This window comes from Acromyrmex echinatior, chromosome 6 (assembly GCF_024713525.1).
Source record: "Acromyrmex echinatior isolate Ae372 chromosome 6, ASM2471352v2, whole genome shotgun sequence".
In the NCBI taxonomy this organism is placed as follows: Eukaryota; Metazoa; Arthropoda; class Insecta; order Hymenoptera; family Formicidae; genus Acromyrmex; species Acromyrmex echinatior.
Window position 1 is genome coordinate 4,182,612 of NC_141857.1, and position 20,544 is coordinate 4,203,155.

At 37.1% G+C, this 20,544-nt stretch overlaps 1 protein-coding gene across 5 annotated transcripts in view; it reads right to left on the bottom strand.

Annotated features, from left to right (window-relative positions):
* The window catches only part of LOC105153914 (Transcriptional-regulating factor 1), a 432,031-nt gene that overhangs the window by 313,882 nt on the left and 97,605 nt on the right, over positions 1 to 20,544 (bottom strand). For all 5 annotated transcript variants that reach the window (XM_087407003.1, XM_011069054.2, XM_087407002.1 and 2 more), the window contains one exon: positions 19,387 to 19,481. In XM_087407003.1, the coding sequence (XP_087263129.1) occupies positions 19,387 to 19,398 (12 nt within the window). In that variant the 5' untranslated portion in view covers positions 19,399 to 19,481. The remainder of the gene's footprint in view (positions 1 to 19,386; positions 19,482 to 20,544) is intronic.

Below are 20,544 nucleotides of genomic sequence, written 5' to 3' on the forward strand. Positions count from 1 at the left end.
ATTCGTAGCGTTTTACAAGAGATGGGAAGTGATGGGAAGTACTTTCATTAATGTATTTTTTAATGCTCATGTGAAATAAATAACATTCTTTCATTAAAAAACGCTACGAATTAATTCCAACACCTAATAATTAAATCGTTAAATATATTTATCCATCGTATAAATATAAACTATAAAGATAAGAATGTCATTTTATTTTTATAAAACTCATTTGTTACTAAAATGGGTTGCACCTTCTGCGAATGATATTCGAAAATATCCATCCCCCTCTGCCCCGCGAAAGACTCACCGGAAGATATCCTTCCTCAGTATTTATGGAGCAATATGGCTCGTACAACGAACTATACGCGCGGGAGGGTGTACATCATCGCACGGACGGTACACGTTCGCGTTTCGTAATTGTGCAACGGGCAGATAAACTGGCGGGTAAGTAGCTTCCGCGAAATGAGTTATGCACATCTTTGAGTTTACTCACAGCGCGAGAGAAAGACTTTTTTTTTACCTCTGTGCTAATCCAAATTTATGAATTTCATCGTTTACCTCGCACCACGAAAACGTATGAAAAATATAATTTATCGCGAATTAAACAAAAGAACAAATCTAAGTTAACCGAATGCGATTAGCTCTATTTGATGAAGCAAACAAATTCTTCTTTCGTACTCTTAAAACGCATGATATTCTATATCGGTAAAATAAAAATATGACAGAATACACAGCAACGTAAATCGAGAAAAGATAGGAGAATATTTTAAAAGCAGAGAAAATTATTTTTATAATAAAAGAAAATTTTAAAAAATAGGATGTATTTCCTTTTCGCGTGACAGCTCAATAGAAATCCGCATATTGGAATCGTATCAAATACACACGACACATCCAAAAGCTGATGTTGAAAATGCATGAAACTTGAGTAAACTCGCAGCCGTATATTCCTAGAATAAACATTGCTGTGTATTACAACGGAATTCCATTTCGGATTTATAATCCTCGATCGAAGGGTGACTTTACGTCGGCGTGGCCGACGTCGAGAGACAACGGCAAGTCGATCCGATTGCAAAAGACTAAATGAACTTAACTCGTCGGCTTCGGTAAACATCCGGCGACGTCGTCGGGCGTGTATTACCACTCCGGCGTTCTTCGTGAAGCGTGCATGAGACTAAGGGCGTACAGAAATATCGGGAGAATACTACGGAGAACGGAAACAGAAGAGAAGAAGTTAAGAATGAGACGGACGGAAGTATATCTCTCGCCCAGCTGCCGGCGCTGTAGAGTTCTCTCCCTTTCCACTATCTTTCGACTCTCGGATTCCGCGAGGAGTTTAATATAATGGCTAATATTATCGGGAGGATCCGTACAATGCAAACAATTTGAACCTGCCCGCTCTCGACATGGCAGAGAGAGAGAGAGAGAGAGAGAGAGAGAGATATGGAGAATAAAAGAGAGAGGTTGAGCGCGCGATAAGACGAGCAATGAACAGAAAATAGTGCACCAGCCCGCTCGAGGAAACTGCGAGCCTCAGTCGACTAAATACGACGGACATCGGTAATCGATACCGCACAATGGCCCGCGGAAAACGTACTTCGGTCGAGAGGGCGCGTAATATCACCCCCGCATCACGTATAGTATACGCGTCTCCGCGCGATCGCCATTTCCTCGACGCGATTCACCGATCATTGCGCAATTTCATTATTCTCTCTCGACGGGCCGATTCTTGGCGATTCGTATCAATTACTCAACCAAAGCAGACTCGCCAAAATGGTGACGTCAAATATTTAGTTCTTATTGTAAGGACAATTGAAATTAAGATTTGATATTACGTTAATTATTATTAGGATGTATAAGCAAGAAATGGTGCTAACTTTTCTTGTCTTTCTATAACTTCCACGTTCGTTAAATAGTAACGCCACAATATGTAACATTGTGTTTTTACTTGTGTCATAATTAAAAATAAGATCCTTTCATTTCGTACAAAAAATAAACTATTCGCAGCAAGATTTTCAATTTAATGGACTGCCATTAGATAGCTTCGTCATCGCGCGAGTAGGTCGTGGTTGATTCTCTGTGATTTTAATAGCTACGGACGAACACGAGTACAAAACGGCGAAGGAAAGGGAAGAGAGAGAGAGAGAGAGAGAGAGAGAGAGAGAGAGAGAGAGAGAGAGAGAGAGAGAGAGACACTGGCCTTTATTAGACGGCGGGTGGCAGCGGGAAACACGTGGCCGATTCCGAACCGAACGTTGTCCGACGCGAGAACAGCTCGCGAGAATAGATCCTCTCGCTAGTATTATTTTCCGCAACTGGGTTAATTCTCCTCCTCTGCTCCCCTCCCTTTGTTCCCTTTATAGGCGCTGCCGCGGCTGCCGTCGCCACCGACGCTGACAATGGCAGTATAACACATTATCTATCCTTTAATTGCATTTTTATTGGCCGCGCACCGGCACGAATAAATAGCCTTCGCTTCGACTCCGCTCCGAGAGCCGCGAAGAGCTTGACAGCTCGCGCTGATTAATGCCCGGCTAAAGGCTCCTTCCTTTTAATCCACGAGTGTCGTAATATACCTCGAGATTACGCCCCGCACTCGGGAACGAGGCGGTGGTGGAACGATATTTTAACGCGGTCCTAAAGTTCATTCTTAATAGAGCCTCGGATCTCTTTTCTTTTTTAACTTCGTACTTAGCATAATTGATCTGAAAACTACGCTCGTATTACTCGAATTCTGTTCATATCTATTGTACCAATGTCTGTATTACATCAGGAATTAGAATGATTCAAAGACATTCGGAGAGAGAGAGAGAGAGAGAGAGAAGGGTAAAAAAATCTAATCTTACACACATACATTTCAGTATCTGTTGAAGGCATTGTAATAAAACTTGTTTTGTTAATTAATGTAATATTAATGTAATACAAGTTAGTCTTCAAAGAAGTTTTAATTAATAATTAGTAAAAAAATATACCTGCCTTTTTATGAATGTTTTCTTATTTTCTCATTTTAATGTTAAAATAAAATTTTGAGAGGTTGGATAAATAATGGATTAAGGATAGTTTTTTTTTTTTAATGTACATAAGTCCATTTCTTGGCGATTGTAAACACTGAAGTGAAATAAATTATTATCATTGTTAAAATAAAATTTCTTCGTTTAAAAAGCAAGTAGAAAATTATACTAAACTGATTAAATGTTAGAGTATCTAGTCATACTAGGAAAGTGAACGATATTTTATATAATATCCGCGCCATATTCCGCTTTATTAAACGATCGTCCGTTATTTCATTTATTCAAGGAATTGTTGCCGCTGGTTGTTTATCAAGAAAGGAATATTATCTTCCTTGAGTTGCTGTATTCACTGCTTACACCACGTAACACGGAAGGTTGTTAAACGCTATCGCGGGTAAAACATACTTTGCGTCACGAGCATCTGTGCTCGACCTCCTTCCGCTTATCAAGAACCGAAAATATAGTTTTCTTCTTACTCCATCCATCTGGAATAGAAGTAAAACTTCCAAGAAAATCGTCGATCATCAAATCATCATTATGACTCGAGGTACGATAAACTCTTTCCCTAAAACTAATTTAATAAGCCATGAAATTTTCGTATTTTTCTAAATTTTACGTCTAACACTTTTTCTAAATTATTACATCTAATATAATGAGCTTCCCTTAATATCGCGAGAAATTTTGCTTGAGCAACAGCTTGTTTTTACATCCACGTATCTCGAGCCATAAATTCGCGCATACCTAATTCCGTTCGTTGATTCAACCTTTTGCTGCGGAATAATTTTTGCATGTAAATAGCGTGGCGAATATATATTCGTCGAACGCCTTCGCCGGGTTGCAAATAAACGTGGCGCGGGTTTCTCGCGGGTGATTTTCATTTTTCCACTCTGTATTCGTTACACGTCACGTCTGTTACGAGCAATGGGCGCCGATTAATCGATAACGCATTAAATTGTGCGTCAGCACATACGCGATTATCGCGTGCTTCGCGAACGATACGAAAATGAAAAGCAAAAAAAAAAAGCTTGAACGCGACGAAGCAAGGTATGTACTATCCCGCCATTGCCGTTTCACGAAGGATGCTATGATATAGGGTATATCTAAGGTTGAGAAAATCCTTCCCGAATTGAACTGCGCGCCATTGTTGGCGACTCGGACAATGGAACGGGCAATGAAATTCTGAAAAACTCGGCAGGCGAAGCCTTCGTCCAATGCCGGACCGGAACGGATTGAGGAAGTTTTCCCTCTTCTTTCGTCAACCGTCTGTAGCCGCGGGCAATTATACTTTTATGTTTGTGAAACGTTCGAAACCGATCACGGTCCGGATAACTCGTTTCTTACTTCCCTCTACCCATCTGTTAACTTCTTGATCCACAAAGATCCTCCTCCACTACGATTCCTCCTTTTTCGATATTTCGCTGAGCGGTCATAAAATAATTGGCCGGACTTCTTTCACGTCTACGCATTCAACAGTCCGGTGTACCTGACATCCGGTCTTCCCCTTTATTTTGCCGCGAATTACACGTCGCGGTTAAACACAAGAGCGACGATGACGTTGTTTCAGCATCGCGAAATACGTTTTGTTTAACGACTTCGTATAAGTAATTTAACGACGACGCTAATAAATCGTGGAAGCGTACGGGATTAACAGAGGAAGCGATAATTACAACTCCGATAATTCAGCGAGTGGAGCTAGTCACGTTTCAGAATAGTCAAAATAAATTAATTACAACTGTCTAGACCAAAGTACAAATAGCAATAATGCTATTTGTTCCGTTTGCAGCGCATTAATCGTCGTACAGTCATTGCATAATTAATAACGACATATTAATGTTAATCAATGAGTATGTCACTCACGTGGTATGAGGTTACAAATCATGTTACATAAACGCTATGGTAATGCTAATATTCATGTACAAAATATTTGTGATTGTAAAGAATTGATTGCAAATACAGTAAAACTTATTGTTACTCTCTAAATCGGAATCAATAGATAATCAATGACATCAGACCTAAGTATGTCAATGGGATAATCAGTGAATAAAACGTGGAATTCCTAATTTAGCTAACTTTGATTTAGTGTATAAATTCAATGTGTGGTATTGGAAGATTGGAACTGAAGTGCAAATATCGGAATTTGAATTATAATGCTCAAATTTTCTTTTCTTTTTAATGGAATTTCACTGATTATCCAGTATCAAGTGCCACTGATTAATGAAATTCCATTAAATCCACTGATTTAGATTTAGAGAGTAATAATGTGTTTAACTCCCTTCTTATCATATGCAACTTTTATGCTAAAAAAAATACGCTGTTAATAGAAAGGAGAGCACAAAGCTATTGCATAGTGCATTAGGTCGATCGAACATCGTGAAAATAGACTTCCGCTAGCCATATTTCTACATATCGCATATCGAGCATAGTTTGACTTAAAATAAACATTCGCTCAAACGCGATTCAGTAAACGTATCTCAGCGCCAATAAACCATTGCAGATAAAGATAGAACATTTAAGGGGAAGTCATTCTATTGCCCTAACCGGTCATTTCCTTTCCTTCGCTCTCGATGACGTAAATCCGCGATTCGCCGTGATTTTCGAGGGAATTTCGCTGAGCAACGGGATAACAATGGTAGTATACCTTTCTCCGAAAGTTCCAAGAGTATTTCTGCCGAACAGAAAAGCGTAAAAAGAAAGTGAAAAATATTAGATATCTCACAGAAGTGACGCAGTTTCTCCCAGCTGAGGATTAGAATAGATTTTTATTAAATAAAATTTTACTAAATATTGTTTTTCTCAGAATTATTAATTTTTAATATTACGTACATTACGTATTAAAAGTGAATAATTTGGTTCGTTACTGATTCGCAGTCTAAAGTTTTAACTTGTTAAAATCACCTGTAATAGAAAGATTAATACAAAAAATATCTCCATTATTGATATAAAAGATATTTTCGATTAATTAAAGAGAAACTATGTAAAGCCATATGGAAATGAAAACATTTTGTTTATATGTACAAATGTAAGTAATAAAAAAAGAGAACAATAGGAAAAAGCAAAAAAGGTGAAGTAAGGGAAAATTCAATCTCTCAGTTAAAGAAAAGTTAAAACGATCTTCGGCTTATCGGGAAGTTGCAACGCGTACGACATTGCTCCGAAACGGATTTCGGTCCCCGGACATATTTAATTCCACCCATTCTAGAAGCAGTGCACTTTCGTAAATTATCAGCGTTAAAGTCGGAGTAAGTTTCTCGTAGAATACATAAGACCAGGTCGCGGAATGTAAATCGCATTGGATGATCGCTGCATCGCAAAATGCAGTTCGATCGTTTGTCGATCATGCTGCTGCTATTAAGTTAATGAAATCCGTCGCTGTTATTCAAACATCGTTAACCAAGAAAAAAATATAGGAAAAAATGTAAAAGAAAAAAAGAAAAGATTTCACCTGCAAACAAATTTCAAACGCCAAAAATTTTAAGGAGAAAACGATTGTTTTTTTGAAAAAGTACAATATTTTCATGCCTCTGATATAAATAAAAAAAATTATAAATATAACAACTTTCAAGTCAATTTCCACTTAACAAAAATTTGCTTCCACACTTTTGATTCTTAAAAGCGCTTTCTCACAAAAAATATTGTTTTTTCGATCAATTCCAACGCGTATTGTGGCTCGACGCAAAGTCACAAACGCCCTTGGCGATTGCTGAATCGTACTTTTCGGACTGTACGAAATCAAGTTTCGTCTCAGCAGGTTCAAATATTCCACCAGCATCGCGGCTACAAGAATGACGGCAATTCGCGAGCGGTCTTTATGGCCGAATGATCCCCGAATGGAAACTTTCGAATGCAATAATAATTCTCGTGGGAGCGTTAAAGGTATATAATGCTACAAAGCCGGTACGTGTACATAATGCGGTATGTAGTCTATTATCCAGTGTCACGGCCTATCGTACCGGCGCAGCGCGGCGCTCACGATATCTCTATACGTGACCGAAATATCATCGATACTCCTCCACATCGTTGATTCCTCGACCTTTTCTCACTTTCTTACACCGCATTTCCGTGTCACGAATCGAGGCAACGGATTGCTCCGACCCGTCGATGCGTACATCTCTCGCCATTCGCAACGACGTGCTGGATGACAACGATAAATCAGATGGTTAACACGCTTGTTGCACTTTAACACGCCGATGAGCAACGAAAGAATGATCGATACGATATTGTTTTATTCGTTTGAACAAATTAATCACGTAATTTTCCAGGGTATATTGTATGTATACGTGAGTAAAATCATCTATTAATTAATACACTGATCATAACTTTTATTGCTAATATTAAATCGCAAACTATGCGATAAATATTTTTTTCAATAACAAGTTACCTCAAAATATAAAATATTAACAATTAAATCTTCCGTTCATCTATTTATAAAATACAAAATAAAGACTGAGAGATATTGTATTTCACGATGCAAATTAAAATCGAAATTTAAATAATCGCATTGCATAAATAAATTAAAAATCAATTGTATGAAAATAATTTAAAATATGAACTGAAATATCATCGCCTGAGGACCGATGTAAATTCGCGGACTTCACATTTCGTCAGGCTAAGTAACGCCTATGGAAACTGACGCATGAATGATACATGAACGAGCTTCAGGGATCGTCTCGCATACTATTACCAGCGCTAAAGAGTCCCTTAGAAAATCTCTCGAACGGGAATATTTAGTTCGCGTTTGCATAACATTCGTACGTATGTTTCGGCAAAGACAATTGCTCAAGAAAAAAAAATAAGAAAACAAAATTCGTATTTTGCTATGGTAATTATATTTTTGAAGAAAAAAATGAAAGAAGAAGAATTTTATATTCACAGGCAAATGCTTAGATTAAAACTCTAAGACTGGTATTCATAGTTGGTTCTTATATTGAAGACCGTCTTAAGTACAGTCTTAAAATGTCGTAAACCCATCGCAAAGCCGTATTAGCATCCTTAAGATACTTAAGACGGTCTCTCTTGAAATAAAAACAGATTATGAATACTGGCCTAAAACTCGAAATAATAATTCAAATAGCGCTTACATAAAATAAGCGCATTCTTTACATTTGTTGAACATTATATCGTACTACTAACAAAGTGTCGATAAAAATACTACCATTTTTTTTTCAGAATTTTTCTGTATTCTATGTATATTGAAAAATCCATCATTCCACAGTATAGAAATATAAGCAAATTAATCATTATATGACGTTTGCAAAGATTTTATTGTCGCGTGCCATTTCGAAGGTTGGATAGAGGAAAAAAGAATAAGAGAGAGAAAGAGCGAGGAACTTTAATTGATATGTAAATCGCGTTACACGCCACGACTCGCACACATATACGAGACGACACGCATTCGATGTAAACAGTTAGATAGGAACAGAATGGGCTTATCGTTTATGCGTGCTCGTACTCGTTGGACTTTACCATATATTACCCTCCACACCGATATCAGTCTAAATCGAGTGACTCTCCAGCCACATCGATTTTCGCATCGAAACGTTCCTTTCAAACGTTCGATGTATCGTCCAAAATGGTTTCTATCGCTTCCGGGCCAACATGCCGCGTTTAAACCATACCCCTACAACAATTTATTTCCTCGTTCTTGTTTTCTTTTTTTGCAGTTCGCACTATTCTGCATTTTATTTACATGACGCAGAACAATTAAGTAATCAGTGAATAATTTTACGCTTGTTTCTTTATAGTCATGTAAGGTCGATCTCAAAATTATCCACTATAATTGTATACTACATGCAATTTTTTTTACAGTGCACAATAGATATAACTTCTTGCATAAAATTAATACAATTAAACTGTTGCTAAAAAAAAAATTGAATTAGATTAGAGATTAGAAAAATAAGATATTCTTATAGCAAATTTTAAGATAAAAACCTAAATATAAGATAGATTAAATATAAGAGTTCATACGAATACAAATAATACACGAACAATCAAAAAAATTATATCATACAACTTGTCTCTCCGACGAAAGTCATACATATTGACACGTTATGTATACGTATGTCTTATCTACACTCATATCGGGTTCGCGTATTCTGACAAAAACGCGCGCTTCCAGCCGTTGGAAACTCGAGAAACGGGATCTCGTACGTAAGTATGAGAAAAGGACGAAAAATGGAAATATGAAAGTCTCCGTTTTCTCCTAACACCCTTTTCTCCTCAGGTTAGAGCTACTTCGCATCCAATTTCGCTTGCTACTTTGCTCGCGGTAGCCAACGAGAGCAACGACAGACATTTCTGCCAAAGTTGCATGTATTTCCACGTTTTCGTCGTCGTTACAAGATGTACGTACAACAAAGTGCGATGATCCGTGATATTCTTGTATGTTCACGATCGTCGAAAAGCGACTAGTTTAGTTAATGGAAGGAAATAGAACAGCGAACGTTTTCTGTAATATGAAACATTGAATTGTATCTCTTGTATTATTTCATTATGATTCCAAAAATAATTATTAAAACGTAATAATTAACAAATTAACAATGTAAGTTTCATACATTTTTATATGATTCATTAATTGTATTTACAAATTGTAAACAGAATTAATGAATCGTATAAAGATATTTGTAAGACTTATATTGATTTGTTATTTATTACGCTTTAATTATTATTGTATTACGTTCGAAAACATTATGAAATAATACAAAAGATACAATTCAACGTTTTCTTTTATGCACGCATTATCAGAATACGTTCATCGATTCACGTATAACTGCAAACAAGCAGTAAGAGTAGAATACATTACGAAGGATTAAAATTTATTGATTATCAACAGCGGGAACCTACAAAAACCTGCGTGCGTTTACCTTAGTGTGATTGCCGAGGGTAGCTAGGAACGAAATTTGTTTGCCGCGAGCCGGAGTTTCGCCCTGTTGAAACAACGAGAGGAGGTCCAATGAGATCTCAATGAGATTAAAAAGTTGTCAACTGCTTCATCCCGGCTATTCCCCGCTTTCCCTTTATCCCTGGCACGTTCCCGTTTTCGCGCCACTCCCGGGAAACTTTGCTAGTTAGAATTTCTCATAGCACGTTCTAAAAAGAAAGCATTTCCCCGTTGCTGCTACCGCATCGAAGTCAAGCTCGAGGAATGCACCACCTGATAATAGCGCTCGAGACACTGCCTGCCCGCATTTTCTCTCGAATTACCAATGTCTATAGTACGAAGAAAGGGAAAAAGAGGGAAAATAGGAGACGCAACGAATATTCCAATTTGTATTTAGCAATCAGCAAAAAAACAGATAAATATTCTTTAGAATGTTGATGTCATCGTGATTAAAATAACATTGAAATAACGTTTAACAAAGGTGTGTGTTTAAGTTAAATCGCGAACAGAGAATTTAAAAAGTCGACTAAAATTATCCATGCAATATAAATATTTATATTAATTACATATATCTTTTAAATACCAAGAATATAAATAACTTACGATTAAAATCAGTCGTTGACAAATGTGCCTCAATTTAAATACTTATTAACAGAGGTTTATACTTAATGGAGAAACGCTTTTAACTCGTACTTGCGTAATATTATTTATTAATTCGCATAATTCATAAAGCCGGACAATTTCATTAACCCTCCTGAAGTATTTGTGCAAAATGGACGACTCAATTTCAGTCAAACTCATTAAAGAATCTGCCATTAAAATTACTTTCAGAGTTATTAATACGCATTTTTATGTTGATATTTTAACGTTGATATTTTATTTCTCTGCGATATTTACGAGTTTTACATCTGCGCGGTATTTAGCTCAAAGAATATCACGGCACGAGGGTTCTTAAATATATCGTGACCCGGTTTCGGGAAGTGGGATTAATCACTTAGCAAATGCACGTACGCTTCGCTGCTCGGTGGGTGGTCCAATCCATCTCGTGAGACTCGCAAGGAGATCGCGAGACCGCGAGACAAACTAAGCGTCGGTAGTGCAAACTGAGGCTGCGGCAACGCCTTTGAAGACGAAACTGAAGTTCTGTTTGCGGACACATTTCCCTACCCGCGTATGTCGTCATGTATATTCAAAGCAACGCACATTGACAGTAACTCTTATCTTATCTCCGATCCGCGCGCATTATCGGTACCAAAAGCCTTGCTCTCTCCAAATAATTATATATTTAATATTAATTAATTAATGTGTAGCCGCAGGCGATGCAGCAGCGCTGTTCGCCTTCGAGTCTATATCACGGACTAAAATTACAATTAGAGCGGTTTGCTCACCAGAAGGATATGGGTCATCGATTATACCTAATATTTTAACTGACAAATACAAGTATAACAACGTACAGAGATACTCCGTTAATCCGAGAATTAAATCATAATATTAGAGATTTATTAAACTGATTTCAACTAATAATCAAGATAGAACTAATTATGCGATTATGATTTCGACTGAAATGTCGTTAATTAAAATTCACGCACGCAGTATCAACCTATAAAATAGAACGTGAATAATATGATAATGAGGGGTTAAATAGATTCATATGGATAATCACAGAAAGCTAAGAAAACTAAGAAAGAATCATTCACATTCGTAGCCACACGTATGTATACGCATGTGCGTTTCCGCGATGTAACGAATAAAAGAAAAGAAGGGAGTATGACTGTGCGATAAAAAATATATTTGTCGTCCAGTTCCAGTTTTGCTCTGGTTGGCGTAGCACGACGGAAAGCTCTTCAGTAAATCCAGCTTAAAGCAGCTGTGTAAATGTTGACCTATATTACAATCACGACGCTGAGAGCGTCCGCCAGCAGCAACAGCATCACTACTACCACCATCGGCATCAGTATCGCCATCAATGAGCAGCATCATTAGGACGAAACTACAAAGTAACCCGATGTAACAACACACGGGAGAAATGTGTACAGTTCGCCCGAGTTTAAATACATTCAAGTCGGGTGTCACAATTATTTCTTACCGCGACATTCGCTCGACGACCCGGTCGTAAAGAGAACCTTTCAAAGACCGTTTCTCTTGTATCGGTACCAGTAATCATCCCGCTGCACAAACGAGAAACTCGTGCTCTTAATTAATGCAGAAATCCCGACGTAGTTCGTGGTAGTGACTATCCTTTAACTTTTCAAATAGTGCAAGCTCGCGCGAAAGTTTTTAGTCACTGATTATATTACGAGGTCTTACCGCGGTATTTATGAAAACTGAAGTTAATCCATTGAACGATGTACAAGACATCGATCAAAGAAAGTGTAATTCTTAAACGTAACATTTTAATAATGTAACTTTTTAAACAAATATATTAATATTTTCTTTGAAAAATTTTGAACGTATCTCTTTCAGTAAATATGATAATTGTATGTTAAATAAATCTCAAATTATATAATTTTGAAAATGTAAATTTTATAATTGAATTTATACAGTAATTTATGATAGTAATTTTATAATGTATTTTGATATTTCATTGCATTCCGTAAACTATGATTTATTACAATTTACATCAACGATGATCGAAGTAACAGAACTTTTCATTTCGTTATTTACTTGTTTATTTGTATTCCGTAAAGTAATTAATTCTGCTAATTAATTGTCTTGCGATACACGTGTATCCATCAACATGCACTCTATTTTGTACCAGCACCACGTTTACTTTCACGCACACTCGTCATACATCAGAGACATCAGAGACATCAGAGAGATCAGAACGTGCCGTGAGGAGAATCTCGCATGTCGTGAACAAGGGCTTCACTTTATTTCTCTAGGCGGCTTCATCACCGAGATGACTATCGTCTAATCTTCTGATTGTGAGAGAACGACTACACCGCGGAAACGATACGGGATAAGCCGGGCTGGACGTACGTAAAGAAAAATGGTACAACTACTGCGCAAGTAGTCCGCCTCCACGACCATCCTCCTCCTCCAACAGCCCAACTCCCTGGCCCGCTATCTATGGTCCGAGGGTTGGGTGGTAAAAGCGGAGAGACACTTAAAGGATTTACGGGGCTGAGAACTCTAGACTCTGCTCGGATCGGCTCGAGAAGTACGGGCGAAACTAAGTGCACGCTTAAGAAGGAAAAAGAAGGTAAACGAGAATGCGACGTATATACCGTCAATTCTCCGTCGTCAAGTTAAACTTCCGATATGTGCACCGTAATGTTTGAACAAGTGTCAATCTCATCGTAATTCGTTGAAATGATTCGAAAGTATCTAAAACAAACACGAACTTATATAATATGACTTACAAATAAACATTTTAATTAGATAAATATATTTTTTTGGCGAAAGAGATAGATATGGTAAATATAATTGGAAAAAGTAAACACAAAATATATTTAGGTATTCTAAAATCACATCATACACCAACGGACCAAAGTACTTTAGAATACTGGAGAATAAAAAGCTCTAGTATTTACTGATAAAAACCAAATATTTGGATATACAACATATACGTGGTAAGTGATGTTATTTCGAAGGAGGAATAATAAAAGCCCGATAAACTGCGGCCTATTGTGCACTAGCTTGACTATCGTTTGAAAAGACGGCCCTTGCATCAGCGGCATTGTTGTGGGCTGTAACACAAAGCTTTCCTTTTCTCATTCCCTCGTGCACCATCCGCTCCTCCCTTCTCATTTCTCGAGACTACCGGCAGCTGCCGAAGGGGATAACTCGTTCATGGCAACGACGAAAAGAGCATTATGGGCGGAAACTCTATCGCAATGTAATTTCCCTTAGAAGAAATTACAGAACAAAGCATTAATTCGTTTCGAACCGTACGATAACAGGCAGCCAGTTTGCTGAAATAATTTCGAATTATACGCTGTTGAATTTTAATTTTCAAAATGTCTGCAAAACTTTGTTAAAATAAAGAAGTGAGTACACTGCGAGAGTCGAGGACGAGATATTTCGTGCACTCCACATATTTAAGCACAAGCCAAACGTTGAACGTAAAATCCAGCAATCCCTCCAAGTTAGAAGAGGAGTTTGCGCTTTATCTCTCGCGATGCTGAGGAAAACTCATTTCATTGGTTTCGTGAGATGCTGTGAGTGCAGCTAAAGTCAGTGCTAACGTAGAAAACTCGGTCGAACGTGGAGCAATGTCTAATTCCTTCTCTCCTCGACGAATACAACGCAATGAGCGCGATAAGAGAAGGTCAGAAATCTCTCTTTTCCATTTTCCCTGACTTCGTCGTAACGAAACGTTTACATTGTACATGTATAACATCGACCGGCGCGGCGGCGTAACAGACGCCGAACAAGCAAATGCGTGGGCGTGGAGAGAAAGGTCTTGCAGCCAAGACGGCCAAAGCCACTTAAGCATTCCGCGTGAAGCCACGTGACGGTATTTAAGGCCTCGCTAATGCACCCACCTCGTGCAAAATTGTTGGCGCGTTTACTTTACGCCAGTCCAGGATTCTAGAGTTGTACGCCTGCCGCCATGTCACACGAAAAAAGGACTAACTAATGAGAAATGAGCGAGCGAATAAACTTACGAACGAGGAAAGGACTCAAAGAACTTTTCCGACGGTCCGTTTTTTAACGATATATAGTCCTTACCTCAAAATAGTTGGTTCCCTCAGCTCGGAGTAACAAATTCAAACACGTGACGTTCTCCATCCTGAGAAGCAACATTTTTACAAGTACATCTAACATATCACATATATTTAGCTTTGTAAATTTTATCTTTACGCATTAATATAAATTATATTCAAATATACTTTTGCGCGGCAATATCTAATTATTTCTACGCAAATATCAAAAGAAATCGTCACCATGTACAATGTTTTCTGTATACACTATGCATAACTAAGCAGAATATATAATTATAATTAAATAATGTTAATTTGATATAATTTATGATAAGCGCGAACGAAAAATATCAACTCGCGATCAACCCGTGGTTTCAATTGACACATTAATTAGAGACAAGCAGCGCACGTGTCTCGTTTGCATATCGCTTTTATCGTCTCCGCATGTATTACCGAGACCAGAACAACGAGAGGAAGGTTACGAAAGGGTCGCTGGACCAGCAGAAACTTATAGCAAACCTGGCTGGTAGAAACAGGGCTGAATGCTAAGCACGGCCAGTCGGTTACATTTGCTTGCCGCCCGGCTTCTTAATGAAAACCAACGGCATGGAAACGTCAGGTTTGCTTTGCCTTAAAATTGGAGGCACGACTCGCTTAGCACGGGTATTCCCAACGCAAACGGAATGAGGTTCAAATGCACGGCTAATTCGCTATGCTGTTTTACATCTTACATCTTGCCAACGATCAACTCTCGCATATCCCAAGTACATCAACGTAAATGGAAATGCATTTACGAAAAATACATTTTTAATTTTCATGAAACAATTGGAACTGTTAACTCTAATTAACACTAGAACCGCTGATGGTGTCGTTTTGATAATCATTCTCTGATAATCATTTAATTTCTTTCTTTTATTAGATATACAATACAAAATATTGAAAATATGTGAATATATTATGATATAAATCATTCTAATAATACAAATAATACAAAAATAACATTTTATTAATCGAAAATCGGATAGGAAATTATTAAATTAACACGTTCAATTGTTGTAACTGGATATCATTGACAGTTCTAGTATTAAGGTTTAACTAACAAATCAAATTAACATCAAATTCTATAATAAAAAGATACGATATTCTATATTCGTAATTGCATTAAGAATTAAAATTATATAAACAGATAAATTATATAAATTATATAAACAGATTGCTCTACATTTCTTCGGTATTTACTGTCATCTTTAATATGAACAGAAACAAAATTTAGTCAAATCTGATGAATGTTGACACGAATAGGCTACAAGCAATGAAGCGAGCTATAATAGCTATAATAGCTTTCGCGATTGTCTACTTCATCGTGACTAATTATAAAGCGATAAAGCATCGTCTCGCGAAAAGAACCGTACGCTCGTTCACCTTTTAACGATGGCAAGGATCGCGGATGCAATAACTCGACAGAAAAGTAACCGGAAGGGCTGTGTTGCTCGTTATGTAGCGTCTACGCTTTTACACTTCCCGATACACTCAGCCTTAACTTTTTACTCTCTTCATCGGCCTTTACGGAAAATTAACGATGGCACGGCGCGGAGCGAGGCGCTCGATTAGAGGCTGAATATTTATGTTCGCCCACTTTATGCCCTCCCCATTTTCTGTAAGAGAAAGTGTTTATCCGCGCCTGTCTCGGCAAAAACGCGATGTCTAATTATTTCTCATTATTCCCTCATTCATGTCAAACTTTATAGTTAACTTTCACTTTTCAAACTTTTCCGAATAACCGTATCTACGATAATGAAATAAATCCAATGAAATTGATATAGAAAGAAACCAAAAGAAAATACGCTTTCATATTGATATCCAATTGGTTGTCAATATGCAGTCAATAGAATGCAAAAGTAAATGTAGAGAAATAAATGCGAAAATATTCAATCAATCTTACAAATTCTTATATTTTATGAATTACAAATATCAGATATAATTACGCGAGTAAAAGACTGGCAAGTTTACGTTTTATTCATCTTTTTATCATTAAAATAAGTTTTTATTTTTCTTTTTTTTTTCTTTTTATCATCAACGAATTAGATCGTATCTTGTGTGCTTCCAATTTTCCTCAAATATTTATTACATTATCGTTCATGAAACGTGTATATTACAGATAAATGTAAGTGAATATTCGCGATGAAATTCGAACTCACAGGTTAAGCCTAAATGACTGTGCGAATCAGTCATTCCTATGGGAACATATATCTATCTCTTGCACGTTACAGGCCTCCCAGCGACCTCGGAATGGTTCACCATGACGTAAAATTCGACGCTAGCGCAGGTGCGTGTCCCACGCGTTATCGACCAGCGATAAACGCCAGACGATACGCATTGACGTGATACCGGGGACGGCGGTAAGTCGATCCCCATCGTTTGACGGCATAATCACAATGAATGTCCACGTCGATAGTACTCGCGCTACATCTTCGGGACTAGCCCACATCTACGACAAATCGCAATGCAATTCGAAAACGATTAACGCTATCTCGAGTCTGCATCTGCCTATAAAGACGACGACCATAGTTACCTCTTTTTGCTCCCCCATAGAACACGCCAATGAAACAATTTATGCGGAATTATTAAATTCTTAATATTAAAAGTATATATAAACAAATAAAAGCATATATAAACTACTTCAAAAATAAAGAAAATGATAAAACTGAATATTTCATCAATAGAAAGGACATAATTATTGAGAAGTAAAAAAATTCTATCTTTTATACAAGAAATATAATATTGATCTAAAAAATAAAAACAGTCAATAATAACTGCTCGATACTTCTAGTTAAAAATATCAACAATTTCTGCATAATAAATGCTAAAATTCCGCAAATTTATGTTGCCTTTTAAACTTTTTTTTGTTATAATTTTTAATAATTAATATGTTAATCTTCAATATTCTCCCATAATGAAAGTTGCGCAAGAATGTTAAATAATGTTAAAAAATAAAATTACCATGTCAAATAATTATAAATTAGCGAAAATACACATGTTAATATGAGAATTTCACTTGACACGGTGCGAGTTGTAATTCTTCGTGCCAATATACCTACATGTCCTTTGTATTCTGTGGGTGCCCACACTCTCATTCGATCGGACGTTTCGCGGCGCGATTCAAAGGCGATTAATATTATCCGGAGCTGCCGATACGACTGGCGCTCCATCACGGACGAGAGGAGAGAAGAAAAGGAAATCGAGGTGGTGGCGGTGAAGGCATCCGCAACTGGCAACGAAACCAATAACTATTAATCGAAGCGCCACCGCACATTCAGCAAAGTCGACGCGATTTAAACGCGCAACAACCCTCGATTATATCCTCCGTATTTCTAGAATGTTGGGGCACGTACGTATTTCAAACGGCGAACACCATTCTAAACGCAAAGTCGTGTCTCTCTTTACGACCCTTTCATCTTGCGTCGCTCTTCCTATTAAGCTCCTCGTAATAGCGTGCTGATTTCGCGATGTACGTATCTCTAAGGAAATATATCTTCAGTCCTTCAATTCCAGATATTCCACATATCCAACTCGGAATGCGCGTTAGTATCTCAAAGATTAATGTTTATTCGTTTGTATATTTACATAGAACCTACATACAGTAATTTCCAACTATATTTTATATCAATATATATGTATGTGTATATACACACACACACACACACGCATACCACATATAAATTATTTATATGTAGAATTTTTGTTTTGTTAATATATTAATTGTAAAGTAAGTATATTCGAAGTAAATTCTTATCAAAATATGACTACTTTTTTTATCAAGAAATAAAATAAATAAATATTCAATGAAAAAAATCTGGTTGCATTAATTAGAATTCTCGTAGATTCAACTACAAAGGTACAAATCAGACACTTACATTTAAATCTATCAAACATTCTAGTTAAGATAATTAAAAATTCAATTACGATAACCAGAATTCTGATTGATCAGAATGTATTTTGTTCGTACCTTTTGTTGACACAACTAGAAAATCTTTCTCAGTGTTCTACCTCACCATGTAACATGAACGATTTGAAGACCCCAATGATGTTGAAAGAGATCGAGAACCTAAGAAGACGACGTTTAAATGAAATACTCGAACTTGACATTACGGCTTCTAGTTACAGTATCTGTTGGTACAAAAGCCACAGAGGAACTAGACTAACTGGTTGACGGGGGTTATCAAGAGAACGTAGATAACGTCGTCCCATCTGCCGTTCTTAAACTGTCACACGTAACTCGTGTGGCAACTTCAACCGCGTTTCTCTTCTCTTCCTAATCGGTAGACTGGCGATCGCACGTACCGAAGTGCGCGACCGGCTCAAAGATATACGACGAACGAATATCCGGAAGAGGCGGTCTGAAATTCTGGACTATGTCCGAGCGACAGAACGAGAGAGAGAGAGAGAGAGAGAGAGAGAACGCAAAACGGCTTTCTACCTTAGTAAATGTGCACACATGCACATATGATATATGCGAGGGTGCGACCCAATAAAACTTTAGAGTGCCTCTCGATTTCAGATTTTCAAAAGTCGATAAAAGTCGATATTCAGAAAGGTCTATTAGAATCTCTTCTTTAATGACTATCATATTAACTCTCAGTAAACACAATTGGGTTATTCGTATCTTACGCATTTTTTTTTTAAATACTAAGAGTACCTAGCTAAATAATAATTTCTATTCTTTCCTCTTTTTTTAAAACACAACTTTAAAAATTATTAAATGATTTTTATATATATTTTAATAACACCTTTATAAACACTTTCTAAAGTTGTTAAAGTATATGTAAAACTAATTAATGATTTATCGCAATGGTAATATATTTAATTCACTTACCGATGCTGCCATGAAGAGAGAAAGGGCGGCTTGGAGGGCAGCAGTTGTGGTTTCAGTACACGAGCCATAGCCAACTGGTGCTGCCTTCTGACATTCTATAACGACATAAAGCAATAATTTTTCATTGGTAATGCATAATAATATAAAATCAAATTTGTCATGCACATGTTTAAAATGAGTTAAAAAATTCATTATTTTATTCCAAGTTAAAAAATGTTGAGAAAATTTTATGGTAAAAAATATTCGCAAGAAAAATTTTCGTGAAAAAAGTGTGGTGAAACGCGAGCGCATATCACGTTGTATCTACATACGTAGCAAATTGAGGAATTCAATTTTATGCGTACGATATCCGACGCCAAGAGTGGTATTTTTGTCTCAGGGACTGTAACACGATTCGCAAGACCGAACAATATAACGCAATAAATGGCGAGAGAGGCTCCAATTTTTATAAGTGACTTTTACACAACTGCGGCCTGTTCATAAAAAATAACAAATAAAACAAAGGATGTAAAAAGAATGTATTTTCGCGGTCTCATCGGTAAGTTATTTACCGGCAATTTCGTAATATTGAAAATTGGGATTTTCTGGAATTTCTCCATTTCGGTCACTCGCGAATTACACAACCATGTCGTTCGTGGAAATCGATTTCAGGAATTCAGAGACGAGTCCGATGAGAGAGAGAGAGAGAGAGAGAGAGAGAGAGAGAGAGAGAGAGAGAGAGCGCGAATAATCGTATACTAATTGAAAGCAAATTCACTCTCACACGTAATTGTGCGTTCTAATTTGAAATCACGTAAAAACCTCTCGCTGTAAACACCCGAATAAAGAAGGCAAAATATTCAGGAAAAGGAACTCCTTCATTTAACGTACGTTTCATAAGAACTACGTCGTACATGCGTTTCTGTAATTAAAACAATTACGTCTTATATATCTGTTCAAACGTACGGATATCGCTCAAAATCTCACCATGTCGATAAAACAAAATCGCCGAAATTTTTTGGTCATTCCTTCGCCGTCCGCGCTTGCTGGACTTTATTGGAATTTTATTGGAGATTCCCGTACAGTATATCGATGCGATTTAACGAATATATTGGATAAAGCACAGCGAATATCTCACACGAAATTGTGTGTGATACGTCAAATCTATTTAATGTTTCT